General features: G+C 33.6%; 2 protein-coding genes across 2 annotated transcripts; one reads left to right on the top strand and one right to left on the bottom strand.

Annotated features, from left to right (window-relative positions):
* The first annotated feature begins 13,041 nt into the window (after nt 1-13,041).
* LOC123273590 (uncharacterized protein F54H12.2-like) lies at nt 13,042-13,767 on the top strand. The gene has a single exon (XM_044741030.1). It carries the CDS (start codon nt 13,042-13,044, stop codon nt 13,765-13,767), a length of 726 nt encoding a protein of 241 aa, XP_044596965.1.
* A 396-nt stretch (nt 13,768-14,163) lies between these two features.
* On the bottom strand, nt 14,164-20,247 carry LOC123273589. The gene is made up of 4 exons (XM_044741029.1): nt 16,657-20,247; nt 15,449-15,668; nt 14,406-14,612; nt 14,164-14,270 (listed from the first exon to the last, which is right to left on the bottom strand). The coding sequence occupies exons 1-4, from the start codon at nt 20,245-20,247 to the stop codon at nt 14,164-14,166; spliced, it is 4,125 nt and encodes a 1,374-aa protein (XP_044596964.1).
* Between the last annotated feature and the right edge of the window lie 5,114 nt (nt 20,248-25,361).

The raw sequence follows: 25,361 nt of genomic DNA, 5'->3' as shown, positions 1-25,361 counted from the left end.
AATGAAAAATATCAAACAGTTTTTGCGTCATTAACAGATGCTGCTGATATTTTCATTGGTGAAAAAATGAAGACTGTTCAAGAATTAACGTCTAGTATGTATGGTATCAGGAACTGTACCAGTGTGAATGATGCGAGACATCGCATTTTTTTGAAGAATTACTCTGCAAAAGAAGACAGTGAGCACTTTTTAAAAAAAATAAAAGGCTTCGATTCCAACTCCATACCACCATGCTGGATATCATTAACTCAGAAAATTTTACGAACTATTTTCGTAAATTCCATGTGGCTTAATGCAACGGATCCAATATGCGTGAAACTTCAGCCTGAGAACTGCGGTTGGTTCTTAGATGAATATTTAAAACCAGTAGGATTCATTGGGGATCATACACCTTTAAAAATAGAAGACATTGTCGAAAAAACTGAAACGGAGAGTGATGACGAAGAAGATTCAGAAGTTGGAGATCACAGTTATACGTCCGATGATTCGGAACCTGAATAATTTTAAAAATTTTTATATTTTAAATTTTTTTCAATAAACAGAAGTATTCTTTTAATTGTTGTTTTTTATTTCGGCTCCCAATGATAAAGATAAAATTTGCCAGATAAGTAATATATATGTTTTACTCTAACTGTCTTTTTTACTAAAGATGTGTATATACTTTAGTGTCACATAAACAATAAACATAGATAAATAATTAATTGATTAAAAAATAAAAAATTAAATAACTATTTCTGTATATTAATAATTAACTACTCCAAAATAATGCACAGCATATACGAGTCTATCGCTATCCTTTTCATTTCCAAGCACAAATAGCATGCGCACTCTCCTTCTTTAAATGGGCGGACTTTAAACAGCTGCTACGCTGCGTCCTTTTCTACCGCATGGGATGGTTGGTCTGGGACCTCTCTCTCACACACATTCACTCGCAGCGATATTTTATTATTTAAAATTCGACAACCGTAATTCGGGACTGATTTTTCGCAGGCAACCCTATACCACCGTGTTCCTTATGAAATAATCTTTCAGTTTATCTAAGTTTGATTCAATAATCAAAACGTTGCAAAATGCTAGTATAGATTTACCTGTTTACACCTGGCAACCCGTGGTTGTGACCGGAAAAAAATAGGCAACCTAACGTTTGTATATTCTATGGGCTTCAAACTTTCGATTGGTATCAAATTTATTTAATTATCACACCGGTGCAATGTTTAAAAAAAAAAAATTTTTTAATTATTAATTAAAAATACTCTGGACTGAAATTTGTTAGGCAACCCATATAGGATATATTTATTGGCATATTTAATAACATAAAAAATACGTCTCATTAAATAAGCATCTCGGTGAAGGTCGTTGTATAGCGGGATCCTATACTAAAATACAAAATTTTCAACACTACTTTGCCCACGAGGGTACAGCTATCGTTGTTTATGAATTTTTAACTTTTGGTAAACGTCAACCGCTTTTTGATGGCCGTAATGTTGTTTAAGAAGCGTTTGGAAAAGTTTGCAATACAATTAATTTATTATATTACCATGAGACTAATCATTTTCAACCAATAATAAATTTAGCGGGTGCTTTAGGCAGTCGCGCATTTTGCGAAAATTGTTATAAAGGATACGAATCAGCACGTGGTCATAGGTGTTCTAAAAAGTGCCCGCGCTGCAACGTGGCACGTGTGTGTAGACAAATATGTAAAAAATATGCCTTAACTGTAAGCGATGATTTTCAAACGATGATTGTTACTCAAATCACTTAAAACCTGGTTCGGCTAATTTGAGAGGTAAAAATAGAAATTTCACAGTTCGTGAAGCATTAAAATTATGTGGTGTTTGTTATCGTTATATCTTTCATAATGTAGAACATAAATGCAACATAAATTATTGCAAAGTGTGCTGCTGCGAAAGACTTCTGAATCATTATTGTTTTATAGCTCCCTTGAAAAAAAAAAGAATTAACAAAAGTCTTATTTTTATTTTATGATTTCGAAACACAGCAAAATGAACGTGTAAAAGGTAATCGTAGTACAAGAATTCATATACCTAATCTGTGTATAGTTCAAAAAACTTGTACTTGTTGTTGGGATGACAAAGATGTTTCTGAAAGCTGCGCTGAATGCGGTGTACGTGAATTTATTTTTGACGACAAACCTGTAGAATAATTAATTGATCTAGCTTTTAAAAATACTAAAAACTTTTCGAAAACTATATGTATAGCTCACAATGCTAGAAGTTTTGATGCTCAAATTATTTTGAAACGTATGATAGAAAAGAATAAAACACGGCTACCGGATTTAATATTAAATGGTACCAAAACAATTATGATTGTTATGCGTATAAGTAACACGGTTTTTTGAGACAGTCTAAATTATTTTCATATGCCTTTAAGGGATCTTTCCGAAGCTTTCGGTTTCAATAACGAAGTATCGAAAGGATATTTTCCTCATTTATTCAACAAACCCTGTATAGGGATTATGTAGGTCCTATCCTTGCTGTTAAATATTTTTCTCCTGATACTATGTTTCAAAAAGAGCTTGAAAAATTTATTGCATGGTATAGTGAAAAATCAGAAGAATATTATGTTTTCAATTTTGATTCCGAAATCAAATTTTACTGTCGTGTAACAGGATAAAATTACCCTTAATCGATAAGTCGCCAGAGATCGATAACTGTTCGACGCAGCACTGGCGCGTCTCGATCTTCGAGCCTAAAGAGAGAGTAGGAGGGGGTAGTTTGGGGGTTATTATATAGGTTAGCCGTCCATTGTGTCAAGGAGAAGAAGTGTAACCGCCAGACAGTGTGCCACTGGAATAAAGGAGACCAATCTTCGGAGTAGTTACCAGACGTAAGAAGCCAACAACATCTTGGACTTCAATCTTCAGTAGTGAGTTAGATCGTCGTTTATTCATCAAGGTATTGAATATAATTACTCTGTGGGCTAGGAGTGGACCGCGGGGCTTATACTCTTTTTACTTCTCCTCTGATTAATTATCCATCATTTATTAATTCGTAATAATTCAATAATTATTTAGTCGCAATTGTTTTATTTTCGTTAGTTGGTGTTGAGCGTCCCTCAAGGGGGTTTATACCCGAGGTCTGCTCAAGGACCTTGTGGTGTTAATTGTCGTGAGAATTTATTTGATTAATTTACTCGATTAATTATTAATAATTTTTAGCATCTGGACGATCGGTTTAGTTGCATTTATTTTATTTAATATAATAAAAACCGAATAATAAATTCTTCAAGAAAGTTCCTTTGTCTTCTCACGGATCAGGCAAGCGTCGGTCAAATTTTACAACACAGTTAACTTGTACCCAATGTCAAAGTTAGTACGCACTAACGAATATTGGCGTCCATTTTGACGCGCGAATTCTTTACTGATTATTTTACTCGACAAATTATTAAAAACAATTGAATTATTATTAGATAATATTATTGGTTACAAGGAAATATTTATTTGAAATTATATTATTTATTGAGAATTGATTTACTGAGATTTCGACGTCATTAAGACTGATTTACCCGTGAGTAATTTTTCGTTAATTTATTTTATATGGAGATAAATCGTTTATTGATTATTTATTTAATTGAAAATATCCACGTGGTTATTTTTATATTGAACTTAAGTTCTGGAAAATTTATTTATAATTTTAATTATATTTTGATTTCATCTTGGCAAAATTCTTTAGAATTTATTTAACGGCGTGGATATTAAAGCCAAGAATTTTTAGTTAAAATTATCTAATGAAATTTTACGAGAATTAATTTTACATTAATCATAAAATTACGAGTTGAATTGGAATAAATTTAGACGTCGAATGTTCCTAAGAATGTATTTAATGTTGATTATTAAACTTGTGATTGTTTCGGAATAAATTTATGTGTCGGATTTTGGTTCGGAATTTTTGGGAATTAAATTATTAGTCACGAAAATATTTTGTAATTTAATTGCTGGCTGATGACTGAATTGTTTTTAAGTTGAAAGTTAATGTAATAATTTTCTGGAATTAAATTTTATGATCAATTTTTATGAATAAAAAGTAAAGTAAATTCAGAGTGTGTGAGCTGCAGGCAGTCTCAGTTTACGTTGCGTTCACTAGGCTGAGGCTTCTGTAGCTGTGTGTGTTAATAAACGATCTCTACTTATCGATAAATCTCTGAGTGGAGTAATTAGTCGAGTTTTGGTTTTAATTAAGTTCATTATGAAATTTTGTCGCGCGTGTACGCCGGGAGGATCACGTGCTAGACAACAAATCCAACGAGGATACGTCGGGAAGAGCTCGTTGAGAAATTTTTACTTAGAACCCTTTTACGCCATCGCCCAGGTTGGGAGGTGATCAGGGACTAAGTTAGAAACCGTTGTGTTGATGCTAGGAAGGAAATACAACGAGAATCAGTATTATTGTAAAGTAAATTGAGTGTGTGTGTAGACGTGTGGGTTATGTGTATGAAGATTTACAGGGTATGGGAGTGTGTGTTAACAGCGTCCCCTCGCATACGACAGTCTCTGTGCGAGGTGCTTCGCTGGCTACTTAGTTAAATTAAGTTTTATCAAGTCGAGTTCCGGTTAGCCGTTAGTAGGCTATAGTTTTAAGATTATTATAGTGTGAGTGTAAGTGTGCACAATTGTTGAACAATTTTGTTATTAATAAATTTGCCCACATATTGTTAATTGAATATTTATTTATTTCAAATCACCGTCCTCCACTCTCTCTCCCTGTAAGATAAGCTCAGCTCTTGTTCCGGTTCCAGGAACTGTGATTAAAAATTCTGGTGGCGCCCTTTTATTTATTAATTTAGATTCATTTTGTTTAGTTTTATTATTTCAATTAATTTAATTTAAGGGGCCAATTGAGCGGGCATAACCACCCGTTACAGTCGAAACGATGTTATTGTGTTAAGAAGAGCTTGTATGCAGTTTCGGGATATGTTTATAAAGTGCGGAAATATTTTTCCGTTTTCAGAGTGCACTACAATAGCGTCAGCTTGCTCAAAAATTTATCACCGCAATTTTCTTAAGGGGTTATATACAGTTAGGCGGCCGAAAAAAGTGAATTTTCCAGAATTTTTTCTGAGAAAACTTTTAAATTTATTGATCCAAAAATTTATACACATATTATGGTATCTTTTAACTGTATTTTAAGACTTAGTACTAGTAAAAATATTTATTTGAAAAAGAGCTACAGCTGATCTCCAGGAGCTCCTCTCAAAAAAGACGTTTTGCGGTGACCACTATATCTCGGAACTGGATCATCTGAAATTAAAAAACCAAACAGATTTCGTTAAAATAATGTTAAATCTAGTAATTAATTGAAGGAATAAGCAAAATAAAATTTTTTGACAAAATGGTGGTTTCTCAAAAAAAAAAAAAAAATCGATTTTTCACCGAAATTTCGGCCTTAAATTGTTTATAAAAAAAAAAAATATTTATCGGAGAGAAAAAATCTTCGATTAATTACTAAAAAATATATTTAAGGAGGTCATGTTAAAATTTGAGACTAATCGGTTTAGCCGATTTCGAGTAATGTTGGTCACCGACTTTGAAAACACCATTTTGAGAAAAACGCGTTTAAAGTTTGGAATGCACTTTACATGGGATAAAAAAATTTTTTTTTAACTTACATGGAGTTGTCTATTCCAGGACCATATAATACACCCTCCGCCGATTCAGCAGCTTCTTATAACTCAAGCTGATGTTGTCTGCGAGCCATTCTTCCATCTCGGGTGCTCCCACGCGCTCTGAGATCAGAAATGCTCACGTATCTCATCTTCTTTTTCGGCATATGAATGCGCGTTGGGCCCAAGTGTAATTCCTATTGCATTCATATAATACAATAGTGATGCCATTCCTTCATTAAATATGCCAGCAGCTATGTATGCAGCAATTTCCACAGTTTTCGAACTGGCTGGAACAATTTTGGGAGAGATTTTCCAAATCAGTTGATTGTAACTCTCGTTGTTGTTTTGGTTAAAACCGACTACACATCTCTCCAATAAATTCTCACTGCTGAGATCTGTGAAAATCGGATGTATAGCCTCAGCAACATCTTTTGATAATGGCTCATAATCATGTTCGAAAGTGGATAATTGATTGGCAGCTGCAGCCTTCTGCCAGTCGCACCATGATTCTGGTCCTTCCGGGCACTTGCCGTGCTGAGGTTCTTCGTCACTTGAACAATAATGGTAATATGTGGCCCATATAGCATTATACATTTTTTGAAGGGAATCACAATTTCCCCTTATTGCAAAGCTATAATAAACTGTCAACTTATCGATCATCTTTCCAGTAAGTTTGCCTTTTCCACCGAGAGTTTTTTTTTGTATTTTTTTTCCTTTTTTGTTTTCAACTGTTTCAACATTTTTGTTGACACAATCTCTGAGTCGCGTGCCCATTGGTTTTTGTACGTGTCCAATACATTCTTTTTTTACAACTTCTTGATCACCATAAGGTGCAGCCTTTAAAATTCCTGAGTACGTTTTGGAGTCACCGTCTCCGATGTAATTTTTGTACATGACTCCAAGTTTTTTCAATGAACGTTGGAACATTTCGATGACTGAATCAACTTCCATTTTCCCAGAAGAACCAGAATGATTTGCAGTGCAAGTATCTTCATGTTCTGCATACCATTCTTTATATTCTTCGGTACTGAGTTTCTTCTTCCAAGTTTCACACTGTTTGCAGTAGGAACTTTTCACAACAATATCTGTGATTTTACCAGAATAGTATCCGATCAATGATGTCACACCGTACAAGGAACTAAACCCTCGCTTTTTCCATGTACCATCGCCAGATACAGTTAATTCTGTCGAATCTCCATTGCCTTGATGTTCGGAAGTCAAATGTTTTTCTTCAGTACAAGCCTGTTGAAAAAGTTTTTCGGTGGCTGCTTTTATACTGGAGTGAATATTATCTATTATTATAAATTAATAGAGGAGTGGGAATGTGATTTTGACTTATACTTAACCAACAATCCTGAAACACTTATAGAGTTGCAAAATCACCTTGATCAATATAGAGCCCTTAAACCCACGAGATGCTTTTTTTTGGAGGTCGTACGGAAAGCTTTATATCATTATATGATGCTGTGGGTGTTTATTCCGCTCAATTAGCGCCTTAAATTAATTAAATAAAATAATAAAACTAACTAATGAATCTAAATTAATTAATAAACGGGCGCCACCGGGATTTTTAATCGCGGTTCCCGGAACCGGAACCAGAGCTGAGCTTATCTACAGGGAGAGAGAGTGGAGGAAGGTGATCTGAAATGAATAAATTTTTAATTAACAACGGTACCAAAAATTTATTAACAACAAAATAAAATAATAACTTTTTCCACTCGCACGTACACTGACTCACTTAAGACTAACTTAACACTACGACTTATTACTACCGAGGATTCCGGGCTAAAACCGACGCCTCAACTTAACTTAGGTAGCCAGCAAAGCACCTCGTACAGAGGCTATCGTATACGAGGGCGATGCGTAAATTCCTTATAACTAACAAAAATTCTTAATCCTACAGTACCCTCTTATGGAGCGTCTATACCGCAGTTTCTAACTAAGTCGCGCTGTCCATCGGACCCTCACGCTCTATCGAAATTCTTAATCCTGACGGTACCCTCTTATGGAGCGTCTATACCGCAGTTTCTAACTAAGTCGCGCTGTCCACTGGACCCTCACGCTCTTAGACTGTTTGAACTACTCTACTCGGCAAAACATCAACAAGTAGAGAATGTACACACTCATACACACATATCCCGCACGATCTTCACACACATAACCCGCTCACATACGCACTGGCTCTACTTAACTTTTATTTTTGACTCATAAAATTAAACTCCAAAAGTTTCAACATTAATTTTTATTAAAATTTTCAGTCATTAGCTCGCAAATAAATATTCACAACTAATAATTTAATTCTCAAAAAATCTACACTAAAAACCGATGCTTGAATTTATTCCAAATTATCCACGAGTTTAATACTCAACATTAAATAAGTTTTTAGGAACAATATCGACGCATAAATTTTATTCCAATTTCAACTCGTAATTTTATTTCTTAAATCTTGAATAAATTCTTAAGAATATTACTTAATAAAATTCTGACTAATTTTCTGGGACTTAATCCACGCAATTAAATAATTTTATAAATAATTCCAATAAAATAATAATTTTAGTCTTCAATAGTTCAATGTATAAATGACCACGTGGAATTTTTCGGTTTATAAATAATTAATAAAACAAATTATCTCAATGTAAAATAAATTCACGAAAAATTATCTACGGGTATCCAATTTTAATTGCGTCGAAGTTCAGTAGCCAATTCTCAATAAATTATATTAAATAAATAATACTGTCTTGTAACAATTAATATTAAATAATAATAATTTAATTGTTCTTACTGATAAATTATCGCGTAAAATAATTGCCAGGAATTTGCGCGCTCAAAATGGACGCCGATGTTCGTTAGTGCGTAGCAAGCCTTGACCTCGGGTATACGAGCGGCGCTTGCCCGATCGTGAGCTGCCGATTGGAATTATTCTCGTCGTTCAGGAATTAATTAATATTTTATTAATAAAAAATGAATTTATTTAAGCAAATCTAGGATGTTAATGATTATTAACTGGCCGAATCAATAATTTAATTTCTCACGACTCCTAAACCCAAGAGGTCTAGCTACTCAACTGACCAAGAAACCCAAAATTTCCCCCACTTAATGCTAGTCGGGTCCCGAAGACCGAGACGCGCCAATGCTGCGTCGACTAATTATCACGCGTGTGCGGTTTTACGGTCACAGGGTAAATATCCCTGTTACAATTCAAAAGAAAATGAAAAAATCAAGTACGTAGTAGATGTTTGCTCGCTGTATCCTTACATTTGATTTGTAAAACAGGTGAATTCCCAATAGGCTACCCTAAAATATATATAGGTGAGGAATGTTCTGAAATTATAGGTCCTAACAAGGATTTATCAAAAGTAGAAAGATTAGTTAAAAGCACTACCTTACCACCGCAGAATTTATACCACCTAGTACTCTCTTGTAAGCTCCATAATAGACTTTTTTTCACTTTATGTCGTTCTTGTGCTCACGAATTAAAGCAAACAAACTGTACCCATAAAATTAAAGATAGGTTTTTAAGAGGCACATGGGTTGTGGATGAGATAAGAAAGGCCATTCAGAAAGGATATATAATAAGTTAGTTAAAGTATATGAGATATAGCATTATAAAATAACGCAGTAAAATCCAGAAACAGGTATTGGTGGAATTTTTGCAGATGATAATACATTTTTAAAAATTAAAACTGAAGCTTCTGGATATCCCAAAGACTGTATTACAGACCAGCAAAAAATACAATATGTTACTGCTTATGAAAAAGCCGAGGGTATTAAATTAGATAGTGAAAAAGTTGAATTAAACCCAGGGTTATGATCTGTAGCGAAGCTCAGCTTAAACTCTCTTTGGGGTGAATTCGGTCAGCGCGAAAATTTGATGCAGACAGAAATTGTTACGACGCGTGCACGGTTGATGGAAATGTTAACAGACGGTCAAGTCGAAATTTGCGGCTTCTTACCAGTAAATGATAAAACATTGTACATAAATTTTATTCATAGTAAAGACGCTTTCAAATCGTCACGTACAACGAATGTTGTCATAGCAGCTTATACAACGGCTCAAGCTCGACTTAAACTGAATAGTTAATTAGAAAAATTACGTAAGAGAGCGTTATATTGTGATACTGATTCATGTATTTATATTTCTTCAAAAGGTCTGTACGAACCTCCGACAGATAAATTTTTAGGTGAGCTGACCGATGAGCTAGAGAAATATGGTATAAGTCCACTGACTTTACTCTTACCCGTTGCTCAATGTAATTTTTTAGGCTATATCTTACTATCAATTAAATGTAAAAAAATGCGTAGATCACGAAAATCATAATTAGAAATCATAATTTTAACGGGTTTTTTGAATAAATAATAAAATAACATTAGACATGCCGAGACTCCGTCTATTTTTACAAAAAAACTTGCATATATTTATGTAAAGCCCCAATAATATTGGTATTCTATTAAAGAGCAAAAAATTCTGAACAGGAAAAGTCAAAAACAAAACGTCCACAGTTAATAATGTTCGTGAAAATAATTATTGAAATTAAAAAAAAAAAATTAAATGTTTACATTCAAACACGCGGTTGGTAAAATCACGACAGAAATTGAGGTTGTGTGCGCGTGCAGACCGGGCGCAGTGGTTTTTATTTACGGCAATTTAAAATATTTTTGACATTCTCTATTACAAAATGCAATGAATAAAAATTTTAATTTAAAGTAATTACAATTTTATTTGACAAAATAAATAGAAATTTATAGTAAATAATTAATTACTCGTTATTTTCAGAGTAAATAATCGATCTTCAAAACGAACCAATCAACGGCATATTTTATGAAGAAGAATTATCTAAGGTTGAATAAATGTCTTTAGAAAGAGATAATTTTTACATAGTGCTATCTAGCAATAGTCGCATGAAATACTTCCCGGACAACACAACTACTGATTTTATAACTCGTTTGCCCTATCCTTTAGAACTTAATGGATGGTGGGATGTTGCTTTGATGGAAATCCAGACGCCGATGACAATCTTACATATTTCTAAAGATTTCACGAAAGTTACATTAACCGTTGAGTATATAGCTACAGAAGATAATAATGAAATAATTGATATGTTCCTTTACTCTAACAACATACCACATGATCAATATCAAAATATAGGCTCTTTAGTTGATTCTCTTAACAAACTCAAATCAGTTTCAAAGCATATCAATTTTAGTTGTAGTGCTGGCGATTTCATAAAAATTTATACAACATGCAAGTGTGAAAATACAAGACATACGCTGGCGCTGAGTGATAGACTCTGGCATATATTAGGTTTTAAAGAAAGTTCGTTTTCTAAAATTATAACAGTCGACCCTGATGAATGTTGCGGATCTAATCCAGCCTCTCTATCTCAAGCTATACCAGGAAAAATATTCATATATACAGATATTTGTGAAGGATAAATAACAGGAGATATTCAGGCCCCTCTACTACGCGTTGTGCCTCTTGATCACGATCAACACATTTACGGTTCAACTGAAATTAAAAGTTTTTCGCCTGGCCAATATATACCTCTATTACATAAAAGTATGGCTACTATTGAAATCGATATAAGAGACGAATATGGTCAACCCATGCCATTCGAATACGGGACGTTTACAGTAACGTTACATTTTAAAAGAAGTTTTTAAGATTCTTTACGATGATAGACTTCGAGATAATACAATACGGTGACGGTACCCGCAGTTATTCTGAAATAAGCCATGATTATGTACGATCACCTTATCAAAAAGGGCATGGTATAGGTAGTTTTTTGGGCGGCTTTTTCAGAAGAGTATTACCTTTTTTAAAAAGCGGTCTTAAGACAGTTGGTTAAGAAGCTTTAAGATCAGGTGTGAATATAGCTACAGATGTTTTGGACCACCAAATTCCCGTTGAAAAATCATTTAAAACGCGCGTGCGCGAGTCAGGTAAAAATTGAAAACGTAAAGCCCAGGAAAAAATTGATAGTCTTATAAGCGGGTCTGGCTATGTACCTAGCCAGTTTGCCTTAACCGACGGTATGAGTAACACACAACCAAACTCAAGAAAACGGGTTGTTAAAAAAAGACGCCTTGTCAAATCTAAAGTGAAAAATAAAAGTAAAGTTAGTAAGAAGAAGACTCATATTAAAAAGAAAAACAATAATAATAAAAATAAAAAACTACCTACAGTGGCGGACATTTTTGATAAATATTTATAAAATGTTTTTACATGTACATTCGTGTGAGTGTGCTAAGAGTGAGTTAGAATTATTTACTCTACCGCCGACCCTTTAAAGTAAAGTAGTAATGTGCTGCAAACTCCAAACCCAACTAGCTAACGAAAACGCGACTAGGGACGAGACTCAACAGACATCCACCTAGGTAGAGTCAGAGCGCCTAGGCACAAGCGATATGCTCCACACAATTGTGAGGACAGTATAAAGCTTTGGATGACTGCCGTATAATAAGTTAGGGAAAATGACCACAAACAACACAAGTACCCGGGCACCCTACACACGCAAACACTTACACGTAGAATCATATTTTACCTTACAACACATTACACAAACAACATGGTCTTCAATCGACTCCACCTACCCGTGGTCCCCGCTGGATACTGCTCATATTCTGTGGGTACATCTCGATGTGCCCACAGGGAATGAGTTGCCAGAGGAGTCGATGAGAGTTACACACACTTACAACTGTACGCAACTCTTGCAGCTGTTCAATGAATGTGTATAAACACAAGAGAGCAGCGGTTTTTCCTTGTCCGCGAACTTGACTGTGTTCTCGTTATGGTGAGGGTAGGACAAATATACGTGCGTGTATAGCTCTTTTGAGCCCAGGAAACGGCCTCTTCGGAGGTAGGCGAAAGCCTCGCCATATATTCTTCTTCTACCGCCGACCCAAACAACAATTGAAAGTTCCCAATGGGTTCATTACAAACCAATTCCATCATTGACTGATAACTCGCCGATAGAATTTGTTGTTCAAGGACAGGGAGATGAATACATTGATTTAGCACAAACGATGCTAAGGTTGTGCGTGGGTATTACCCGAAGAGGCCCTGTGATAGCTAGCGCTCACCCTCCTAAAGTAGCACCTATAAACAATTTTATGCATTCAATATTCAGTCAAGTTGATGTGTGATTCAATGAAAAGCCTATATCAACACCTAATAATTTATATCCGTACCGGGCATACATAGAAACTTTATTAAACTACGGAGCAGATGCCAAAAAATCGTATTTAACTACTGTAGGATGGTGCTGTGATACCCCTGGGAAAATGGACAGTTTAACCGACGAGAATTGAGGCTTGAAGAAACGTAAAGAATTATTAACGTATGATAAAACAGCAGATTTTATTGGTTATCTACATTGTGATGTTTTCAATCAAGAAATATTTCTAATCAACTGTGTTGAAATGCGATTACGATTAACGTGTGCACGTGATGCTTTTTGTCTAATGGATGACACAGTAAACGGTTATGTATACAATATAAGTGACGCTAGTTTATTAGTACGTCGTGCAAAAGTTTCACCAGGAAAACTTTTAGCACACGCCCGTATGTTAGCTAAAACTACTGCTAAATATCCGCTGACCAGAGTTGAGGTTAAAGCTGTTTCAATGGCAGCTGGTGTACATGGCGAGACTATGGACAACATCCTTCATGGCCAAATACCTAGATGTTTAATCATCGGTTTTGTTGATAATAAAGCATTTAACGGCGACACTTCGATGAATCCTTTCACTTTCCAAAATTTTGGGATTAATTATTTATCACTGTATGTTGAAGGTCTTCAAATACCGTCAAAACCACTCCAGCCTGATTTTGGAAACCGAATGAATTATATAGACGCTTATTACACGTTATTCTCAGTCACAGGTATACATTTTTTGAACGAAGGAAACTCTATAGACAGATTTGATTACCCTAACGGCTATTGTTTATATGCTTTTGATTTAACGCCCGATTTATCAGCTAATAATAACACTCATTGGAATTTAATCAAGCATGGTACAGTTCGTATAGAGGTTAGATTTGATAAAGCACTGGCTACAACTACAAACTGTTTGGTATATGCTGAATATGAAAGTGTTTTAGAAATAGATGCTTCGAGACAAGTAACTATAGATTTCGCCGGGTAAGCAAGTATTTAAAATTTAGTATAGTCTTTGCTGTAGTGCCGTGAAGACCAATCTGTCTTCTGTTGTTATATATATCCAAGGTTTTATAAACAACGACCGTGAATTTTAGCCTAAAGAAATAGGTGTAACCTCTCTAATTAACAGTGATACTGCACATTGGATTTTGGCTCCTGAATTCTCGTTCAACCTGCTTTCCGAAGAAAGACAGCTCGAAAACAACGCCTTAACCTGAAAACATGGTCTTGAATGGTACGATGAGGAATCAATGATAAAATACGTGCATACACAGTTACGCTTTTTTTGTCAAAATTCTATGAAAATTTATACAAGAGGGAGGGCAAAAACATCATACTTAGAATCTCTACTCTGCATATTTGCAAGACAGTCCCTCAGTATCTACGCTGCATCAGCCACGGTTATCCTGTGCCTTACATAGTGTTCTAGAATCTCGAAGAAATCGGAATCTTGGTTATAATCAGTTTGCTTTGTCTTGTGCTCACTTACTGAAACAGTGGTTAAGGTAAGAAAGTAAATTCTGAAGCTGGTGAAAATAGCTACGAACCTTCACTCGTTTGTCCTTGGGAGTGTGAGGCTTGTAATGAACACGGTGCAGGTCTTAAAAGCTATTCAGTATATACCATACCACACGATTGGAGTGTATCCTGCGGACAGGATCCCGAGAGTGTGGACTAAGCCTACAGCCGTCGTAGTAAACACAGATGGATGCTGTAAGCCAGGACAGCACTGGTCGCCATATACGTCGATAGAAATGGCTGTGGATGGTACTTTGATAGCTATGGACTCCCACCGTATATCCCGCAGCATCTTAAATGCCTCAAACACAACTGTAAATGGTTCAAATATAACCACATGCAGTTGCAAAAAGAAGATTCTCAAGTGTGCGGTCAATACTGTATCATGTTTTTGCATTATATGTCTACTTATCCTTCACTTGATAGATTTATATCTTTCTTTGACGGAAGACTTGACAGAAATGTTGAAATCGTCGAGGAATATTACAATACATTTATGAAAATAAAGCCAAAAAAAAATAACAATAATTTTGTAAGTGACATAATAGCTGATATTCAATCATGTTCTTAATTTTGTCTGTACAATAATCACTAATAATCAATATGTTATAATCAATATTTAATATTTAATAATATTCATAATCAATTATGTACTCCTATTCTTTTTTTTGTGAAATTAAATATCTAAAATGCAAATTTTTGTTGTATCATTATTTATTTTCGATATAATTACCTCTCCTTTTAAATCTTTTACTTAATTATTAGTTTATGTAATAAATTAGTATCATATAATAGTAATATACATATAATGAAGAGGTAAGTATATCTTTAAATATAACAAACTTGATAAGTATAAAGAGTTGTAATCAATCCCGTTGATAACCTTGACAAAAAAAAATTTGTAAATTCAGCATTATTTTTATCTCGGTTATACCTGTATGCATGTAACATCATCACGATTATAAAAGCAATCACGTCAGTGACCTTGAGTGAAAAGAATTCGCAAGCTCAGCGACCTTGCAATAGCTTATATTACCACCACTACTACAACTACTACTAGCGCTGCAAACTCACACATACACACACTACCCCCACCTCAGAAGAATAAGATGCGCCAAAATTGCACCATACTACTTCGACATAATTACCTATGAAAAAGAATTCATTAATATTAATTCCACAGCATTTGAAAGCCTTGACAAAATTCGACCCATTATCAGTAACAGTCGCTACAACTTTGTCTTGATTAATTTCAAATGATTGATGAATTTCTTCAATCATTTTAGCAACTCTGTCATACGATTGAGTTCCCGGAAATCGTCGATACGCTATTGCATATGACTTTCTCACAAACGTAATTTCATCAATCTGAAAAGTTAATATTTCATTTAATAAAACAACAGTATTTTCTCAGGAAACGGTATTTTCCACCATATCTACACGGAAAAATATAAGCAATAGCAGCTACCGATTACCAATCAGTAAACTGCCACCGAAAATTTTGTTCCATGTGCACACAGAGAAAATAAAACACAACTGGTGACTATTCGTGCTATAGTCAGTAATGTATAAAAATTTTAGGAGTTTGCTGTACAGCGTTTTTAGTAGATTTCAAAGAAATCTAACTATTGCATTGGTCCTCATAACGCAACTTTTGAAAAATTATGCTATATTTTGACTTAACTCGTTTATATATGTATATAACTACATATATATATGTATATATATACTAGCAGCCACCCGCCCGCTTCGCTGGGCACACTATTAATTTTAATCTTTATTTTTTATATTAACTAAAAAATTTATATTTTCTTATCGATAAATGAAGTGAATTTTTAAAATTTTTAGTCAGGAAAAATAGTACCAGTCAATGCATTTGTCATACACAGATTTCCGCATCACCCATGAGGTACTGTGTATTGGGATGCGTTCCCGTTATTTAACGTGGCGGGATCCCCAGGAGACCTACACCACAAAAAAAAACTCAGTTTTTACTTTTTACAAAAATTTATTTCTCGTAATGAACACAAATATAACAATCACTCAATACTTACCAATGAATGAAATTAACAGTTTTATACAGTTACAAACTTAAAACTTCCTTGTAAACAATGTTTTTCGGCTTTTTTTCTGGTTGAAGAATAATCAAGTTGTCCGGTGAACTGACTCTTGAGCATGCCACGTAAAACTGACCATGAGAAAAACAATCATGTCTCAAATCTACACCAGCTAATTTTAAACTCTGCTCCTGCGCTTTATTGATAGTCATAGCATAGCAAACCCTAACAGAAAATTGTAGACGTTTGAAGTTGAAATGGTAGTCAGATGGAACCAAAGGAATTCTTGAAATAATTACGACTTCTCCTTCATGTTTACCTGTTAAAATTGTAGCTTCAATAAGATTTTTATGTAAATTTTTCACTTGTAGTCTGGTACCGTTACATAGTTTTGGAGGATTCGAATTGCGCAGTAACATTATGGGTGCTCCAATTTTAAGATTGAGAATATGAGATGGTATTCCGGGTGGATTGAGTATATGTAAGAACTCAACAGGATAATGGACAGCATCATCAACTTCTACGACTGTATCAATAGATTTATACTTCATTTGATTAGTTGATAGCTTTTCCAGAAGAAAGTTGTTAGTGCTATTTGCTGAATCATTCGTCAGAGTCAGAATAGCTCTTTCTTTTAGCCATGAAGAGTAATTAACTCCAATTTTATTGATATCTGGGTATATTTTATCAGTTAATGTAGTTAAATCATCAACAATATCACCTAGGTTATCCGGAATACTTATTCGTCCGTCAACTTCTGAAATTTGTCCATTCCCTATATCAATGAGTAACTTTGAAAATTCTTCTGCTCTCAAATCATGTTGCATATGAACGCGCATATTAATTTTCAAAGACAGTACGTTAACATGAGGCCATAAAACTGAGGATTTGAGACAGGCTTTGACTTCATCTGCACGTGTACCTCGTGGTACAACAAGTAAAGTTTGTCTGAAGTCACCAGCTAAAACAACAGTTATTCCACCCATTATTCGGTCACTATTTCTTATATCCTTAAGAATTCTGTTGAGAGCTTCAATAGCATTTTTGTGAGCCATAGTGCATTCATCCCATACTATCAGTTTTGCTTCTCTGATAACGTGAGCCATATCACTCTGCTTAGAAATACTGCATAGAATATTATCAGAATGATTTATTTCAAGAGGTAATTTAAATGTCGAGTGAGCTGTTTTGCCTTCGTTAATTAAAGTAGCCGCAATTCCTGAAGAAGCAACAGCAATAGCAATACTTTTTTCACTTCTAATTTTCGCGAGCAACAAATTAATCAAGAATGTTTTTCCCGTTCCACCAGAAGCATCAAGGAAGAACAATCGTCCAGAATCAGAAACGACACTATTCAATATAGATTCATATGCTTCTTTCTGTTTTTTATTCAGTATCGGAACACTTTTTATCACTTCTTCGGTTAACTTAGCAGTGTCATAAGCTAATTCATTTAAATATTGTTGATTAATAATAACAGATTCTTGTTCTCGAGATGGTGAAGTGAGTCCAAATTGTGAAAGAGTCTTACCTGACTTAGCAATGACCATATCTTCAAGATTAATCAAACATTGATTGTAAACAATATCAAGATCTAACTCAGAGTTTTCGCGATTCCTACTCATTTGTCTATTAATGTCGTCCGTGAAATTATCTCGATATTTATCCCATAATTTAATCGGATCTCCAACTTGGCAAAAAACTAACATAACAGCAAACAATTCACGTATTTTGTAAGATGAATCAGAAATTGAGACTTCTGCTAAAGTTTGATCCCAATGAGCATCGTCTTCGAGCAATCCCATTACTCTGCAAGCTTCTTGAAATGTAGGATAGATTACATCTTTTATAGTTCTTAAAGCCATAAATGACTCTGGACCGCGAACTTCATGCAAAAGAAGACGGAGGTAATAACATTCAGTATTGGTAGGATGGACAGTATACACTCTGCCTAAAACATGATCTTTTTTTATACCTAAATAACCTGGCACAGTTTTTCTTTGTTTTCTTCTGTGAAACTGGTGTTTTCTCCAGACATAATAAGCTGGAACTTCACAATATAATAATTTTTTCGCAAAATTGTCCACTTTACAGAGTTCAAAAAAAGCCACAAGTGTTGTTTTGGAATTGTTGATCTGATTGAGTATATTATTTTCATTAAAAAAAACTCGTTGACCATTTTCTAAATGTACAGCAAGATGCATAACTGGAGGGAATCTCTCGTGGATAGGAAAACTCAGAATTCGCCAAACTGCCTCAGAAGTGCTAATGTATCGTCCTGCTTCATACTTTGTCACTTCATCAAGATCTCCAACAGTGAATGCTGCTTGATCAGATCCCTTATTCATATACTTACAAATATATTTAATTGATTTCACTGAGTTGCAAACTTCAACATTTATATGAGCTTTGAATGTACGACACAGGACAGGGTTATACGGTACCACCCATCGATTGTCTATATTAATTCCATTTATTATTGTTGTTACTCCACCATCTTCAGGAGATCGCCGACGATATTTAGGATATCCATCTTCTCCTGTTTGGGTTTCCTTTAAAAAATGTTTTGGATATTTTTTCGTGCATGAACCATCCACCATACAGGGAGAATTTCTATTAAAAGAACCACATGGACCGTGAATTATATTTGTTTTTATTATTTCATATAGTTCTCGATCTTGATCTTGATTAGGCAGTTCAGCACTAATTACCTTATCAATAGATTCTGGTCTCAGCTTTTTTTCTAACCACAGGAGGATATGAATGTGAGGAAGTCCACGTTTCTGCCATTCCACAGTATACATATGACACTTCGTTTTGCCAAAAATGCAACCTTTTGTCAGAAGATTCATCATATGCTTAATTTTCACGTGAAAAATTCTTGCTATTAAGTCATGTCTATCGTGAGATTTTTGGCCTTGAACTAAAAGCTCTTCAATTTCTTTCCATTTTGGATTGCAAGTGAACGTAATAAATAAGTCTGGACGTCCGAAATGACGTACATAAGTTATAGCATCTTGAGTTCGTTCATGCATGTATCGTGGCCCACCAGTAAAAGAAGATGGCAGCACAACCATTTTACCTATTTCTGTTATCTGACCGTCGGTTTTCGTTAAAGCGTCTTTAAGGTGAACGTATTCTTCACTTCGTAAGTTTGTTTGATGGTTACGAATCCAATTAAGTCGTTCAGTTTCAATTTTCGCATACATATCAACCAAAAATTGATTTAATAGAGTGCGAAATAAGAGTAAATGATTTTCTTCTCCATTACGCTCCATTATTCTATAACTGTAAAACTCAAAAGCTGACACGGTCTTATTTAGAGGACGCTTAGTTTTTTCATCACGCTTAGGAATATTAATGTGATAGCCATCTTCTCCACGACAGAACATCAAAGGATATTGTAAAGTATCATACGCGCGATAGATTTCACTGATTCGCTTTAACTTGTCGTCTCTGCTGTTCAGGATGATATCTCTCTTTTCAAAATTTTGTCCAACGATGATAACTGCTACTTCTTTAGCCATTGGAGCATTGAAACGACCTCGATGTTCACCCGGAGGCTTTTTATCAGCATTAATTATAACCTGAAACTCTTTCTGATTCTTAGGAACTGATTCAATAGCAACCTTAAAATCTTTGATGTATTGATGGTGTTCATAAAGCAAATTTTGAAGTTGGTGAATTAACTCTGGCTTAATACCAGGACAGATCCCACAACGAATTTTTCTTTCACGATTATCATCACCAACAAAGTATATTTGGAGAAATGATGGTTGTTGATTATTTTCTGCCATAAGGCTTCCTATCCTATGGTAGACTTGTCCCTGCACTTTAAATGTTGGCATAAAACTACCCTCCTTTACCTCTTTTGATCCAAAAGACGTCATTTGAAAGCACCCATTATACTTTCGAAGAGAAGAAAGAAAATGTTCTGAGATTGGGTGCTGATGAGTTAAAAGACTGTGTATGTATGTATGTATGTATTTATTTAATATGCCAAGGCAATTAGCCGAATGGCAAAGGTTTGTACATAGTTTTATAAATTTTCACTTAGAATTTTAATACAAAGTAATAAACTTAGGTGTAGGTGTACATCAAAATCTTATTTATAAAATAACAATTATAATTTTATTTTAGATTTAACTTTTGTTTTAATTTAGATTTAAATTTAAATTTGATTTAATAAATAACAATGTAATATTTATTCTAATCCACGTATTTAACAATATAATGGTAGTTGCTTTGACTAGTAAGTAACAATAGTTTGTAAGAATATTAGAATATATACAGAAGCCAACGTGAAGGTAATTTACTGAAAGTCAAGTTCCAAGAAATAGTCATAGATCTTTATTTTAAACACTTCTAGACTGCTTGCATTTGCAATTTCTGCAGGTAAATTTTGCCACAAACGTATTGTAGTTACTACAAATGAATTTTCAAGATAATTTGTAGAAAAATTTGGCAATTCAAAATTTACATTATTCGTTTTTATAGCTAATCTTTCAGAACGTCTAGCTTCATCTTCAACAAATAGTTCCCTAAGGTAACTAGGTTTTCCTGTTTGCAATAGTTTATAATAATAAGTGATTAAATAATATAGACGTCTTGACTTCACAGATAACCAATTTAATTTACGTCTGTACGGAGTAATATGTTCATCTTTCTTTAGATTATAAATAAATCGTATTGAACTATTTAATGCTCGCTGTAATTTTAAATTGTTGTCAGCTGTGGCATCAATAAGCACTACAGTACAATAATCAATAAGAGGAAGAATAGTTGCAGTGACTAGAAGTTTTCTGATAGCAGTAGTATAAATATTCTTCCGACTTTTTAATGTATATAGAGCAGTATTTACTTTTCTAACAGTTTGTGAAACATAATTTTTCCACAAGAGATCATTATTTAACGATAAACCCAGACATTTTGTTTGGCTTACATACGGTAAAGGAACATTGTTGATAATAATGGGTGGTAGCGAGTCAATGTTTAATGATTTTAGTTTACTGTTTGACCCTATTATCAAAGATTTTGTTTTATTTAAGTTTACCTGTAATCCATGAACTTTAGCCCAATCAGCTATCCCCTGTGCATCAATTGTTACTAATCTAATTGCTTCGATTACTGAAGTAGGTTTAAAATGATAATATATATATTTGTCGTCGGCAAACAGACCATATTTACAGTGAGTAATTTGTCGTACTACCAGATTTATGACTATTAAAAATAATATAGGCCCTAGGACTGAACCTTGGGGTACGCCCGATGTTATATCAAGGAACTCTAATGGGTGGTTTAGATCGTTTAATATTGATTGTGAGCGATTTGACAAGTAAGAGAGAAACCAAGTCACAGTTTCAATCGAAAACCTAGTTCAAATAACGCTACTAATATCACCTTCGGGTTGACATAATCAAAAGCCTTGCTAAGGTCAAATAATACCAACAGAGTTAATTCACCTCTATCTATTGCACATCTGATATCCTCAGTGAGCTTAAGAAGGGCTGATTGAGTACTATGGAACTTTCTGAATCCAGATTGATATTTGTCAAGCAAATTATTTTCTTCTAAGTATTCAACTACTTGATTTGCTATAATACGTTCGAATACTTTGCTTAAGTGCGATAAATTTGCAATTGGACGTGTATCAGACGGAGACTTTGGTGGACTAACTTTGCTTAGCGGTATAATAAAAACCATTTTCCAAATATCTGGGAAGATACCTGACTCAAGTGAACGATTAAACAGAAAAGTTAAGAATAAAGATATTTGCGGTATATGATCACGTAACCAACTCAGATTTAAGCCATCAGGACTTTTCCCTTTTGTCTTTTGAAGTGTTAGATGTAGAGCTTTTGTCACATCAACAATATCTATTTGGTGCCACTTAAAGGAGCAATCAACTTTTTTGTGATATAGGGAAGATAATGAATTTACAAAGTTAATATCACAAGGTGGATGTTTCCTTACTATATTAGCATAATGTTCATTTAAAAGACTCGCATCAAAGTAATTCAGGGGTGAAGTTTGTTTTGTCTTTATTAGTCCTAGGCGTTTGAGTTTATTCCAAATTGTTTTACCAGGTGATACAGTAGTTAGTTGACTTTTTAAGTAGTTTTCACGAGCATTATTTAATTCTAATTTTAGTTTCTTTCTCATATCCTTATAAAGAGCAAGTAAATCTTGATTTTTAGTTCTTTTTGCTCTCTTATAGAGAGAATCACGCTCATGACATTTATATTTAAGTTCTTTGGTAATCCAAGAGTTTGAATTTCCAGTCACTTTAATGGTAATTTCAGGGGCATATTTGTTTAATATCTCTAAAACTCGACTTAAAAATAGATCAAGCAATTCGTTTGGATCAGAAATTTTTTATTATAATAATATCATCAAATTTTAAGGCAATAACTAAGGCATTTGCTAAAGCATCATGATCACAATTTTTGTAATTTCTAAAAGTTATAAATTTATCTGGTAGTTTAGGACAGTTTAGATGATATTCACAATACAGATAGTCATGACCTGCAATAAAGGGAGATGTTGACTTATGAAAGGTACCTAATTTACTAATATTGTCTACTAGGATTACATCCAGCCATGAATCGCCATGTCCACTATGATGTGTAGTATTATAAGGTATACAATATAGGGATGATTCATAAATGAATGTCTTTAGATGATTTGCTGTCCAAGTGTTATCTAATAGATTACAGTTTAGGTCTCCTGCTATAATTACATTTGTAAAATTTGTTGAAAATTTCATGAAGGTATTGAAAAATTCATGCAGCGTATGGCCATTTGGACGTCTGTAGACACCAGCTAGTAACATATGCGAACCACAGGACAACATAACGTCTAACATTATATATTCAGGTGAATTTATGTCATCAGAAACAGAAGAGTACAGTAATTTAGCTTTAATTGTTTTATGGATGTAGCAAGCTACACCATATGTGTGTAAAGGCTCTGGGTAGCGTTGAAGAGTCCCGAGTCAAAATTCGAGTCCCGTTTTGACCGTAAAATGTGCCAATTCTTTAAAGTCTAATATGCCGCTGAAAATCGAGTCTGTTTTGACCGTACAAGACGGTATCGGGGAATAAATACGGTTAAAACAGGCGTACGCACGTCTGTTTTGACCGTAAAAATTTCCAAGAGTATAATATTATCACTATTAATATTATTACTATATTTGTCATCTTGTTGATTATTATTATTTCTCTTGCCATCTTGTAGTTCTTAGGCGCGAAAATTCAAATTAATAAAAAACATGAAAAGTTGACATTTAAAAATTAAAAATCAAATAATAATTATAATAATAATAATCTCAGAGAAGGGTTTTTTTTTCAAAAATTTGAATTTTGGAAAAAAAATATCATTCTTTTCTAAATTCAGCTTAGTTCACATATTTTCACTGCAAAATATTTTAAAATATATAAGAATCGCAGGTAATTGTTCAATTTCACCTTTTTTAAAAGTAATTAATTTTTTGATATTTTTTCATAGTTTTTTTTTAATCCAACAATTGACGTTTTCATATTTTTTATTCTAAAATTCAAATTTTTCAAAAATTAAAAAAAAATTTTTCTATTTTAGATTTACTCTGATAAAAAAAAATATTTTACAAGTAGAAAAAAAAAATTTTTTAAATTATCAATTTTTCGATATTTTGCTAAAACTTTTTTTTAACCCAAAATTTAAAATTTTTCATAATTTGTTTTTGAAAACATTTTTGAAAAAAATTTTTCTATTTTATATTTACTCTAAAAAAAAAAAAAATATCTATTAAATAGAAAATAATCTAATCATGTTGATTTTACACCCCGTGTAAATAAGCAATTACCGAATCTTACAATTGAAATTAGAAGTATAAGATAAATTATTGAGAATGGGAAACTAAATTTCAATTTTGAATGTCTATAAATTATAATAATAAAAAATAAAAATAATAATAAAATTATTATTATTCATTTAATTAATTTCCCCGTAAAGTTCTTTTTCAGATTCCACCCAGAACTTAGTCATTTCAAGACGCATCATTTAAAAAGTTTATGAGACTACTGAGATTCGCTTTTTACCAATCGGACGTGTAGCGATGCGGGTAGCGCGTAAGTCTTGGCGAGCGATAGGTTCCGAGTTCGGTTCTCGATTAGGGCAAAGCGATTTTTATTTATTTCTTTATTTACGAAGCGTATTAGGTTAAATTATCATAAGTAATCCTTTCCTCCTATCTCCTTACTTCTTAATCTGTACAAACTGGACAATAAATAACCCCTGTTCATAAAAAAAAACTCTCGCAAATTTAGGAAATCATTCATTTTTGTTTTTTTTATTACAAAATTAATTTATATATTTTTTTGTGCTCATAAACGATTTTGATAGTAGTAATTGTAATAATTGTTAGTTACAAATTTTTATGTTAATGATAGTTATTATTAATTACTACTACTTATTTTTTATAACAATAATAATTATTATTCATAATAATAATTATTATTATTATTCATAATAATAATTATTATTATTGCAGTGATTAAAACAAAAAAAAATAAATAAATGGGATTTCAGTTGGATTTGAACCCGTACCCCTAAGTATTTTAAAATTTAATTTATTATTTATTATTATTATTATTTCAAGCCTGGTTTGACCGTAATTGTGGTACAATGGGACAAAACTCCACTAGTTACGGTGAAACCAGGCTCAGTTTAAATGAGCTATCAATACAGCGCCAAGTCTGTTTTGACCGTAAAATTGAGATGGGAAAAAATTACGGTTAAAACGGAACTTGAATTTCGACTCGGGGTAGGAAGCTGAACTTTACCACCACTACAGCACATTCCTTCAGCCTCATCCCTTCATTTCAAAGCATGACACCAAGAACAGGGTAATCGATGCCAAAGATTTACAATTTTATCATTTTGATAGTCAATACTCGGTTCATAACTAAAGCCAGATAAAGCTTTCAAAGTCCAAGACATTAATTTAATTTGTAATCGTTTCTCG

The sequence above is a fragment of the Cotesia glomerata genome, unplaced genomic scaffold (genome assembly GCF_020080835.1).
Source record: "Cotesia glomerata isolate CgM1 unplaced genomic scaffold, MPM_Cglom_v2.3 scaffold_11, whole genome shotgun sequence".
Classification (NCBI taxonomy): domain Eukaryota; kingdom Metazoa; phylum Arthropoda; class Insecta; order Hymenoptera; family Braconidae; genus Cotesia; species Cotesia glomerata.
Note: the sequence above shows the minus strand (reverse complement) of the source record. Positions and strands in the feature narration are given on the sequence as shown.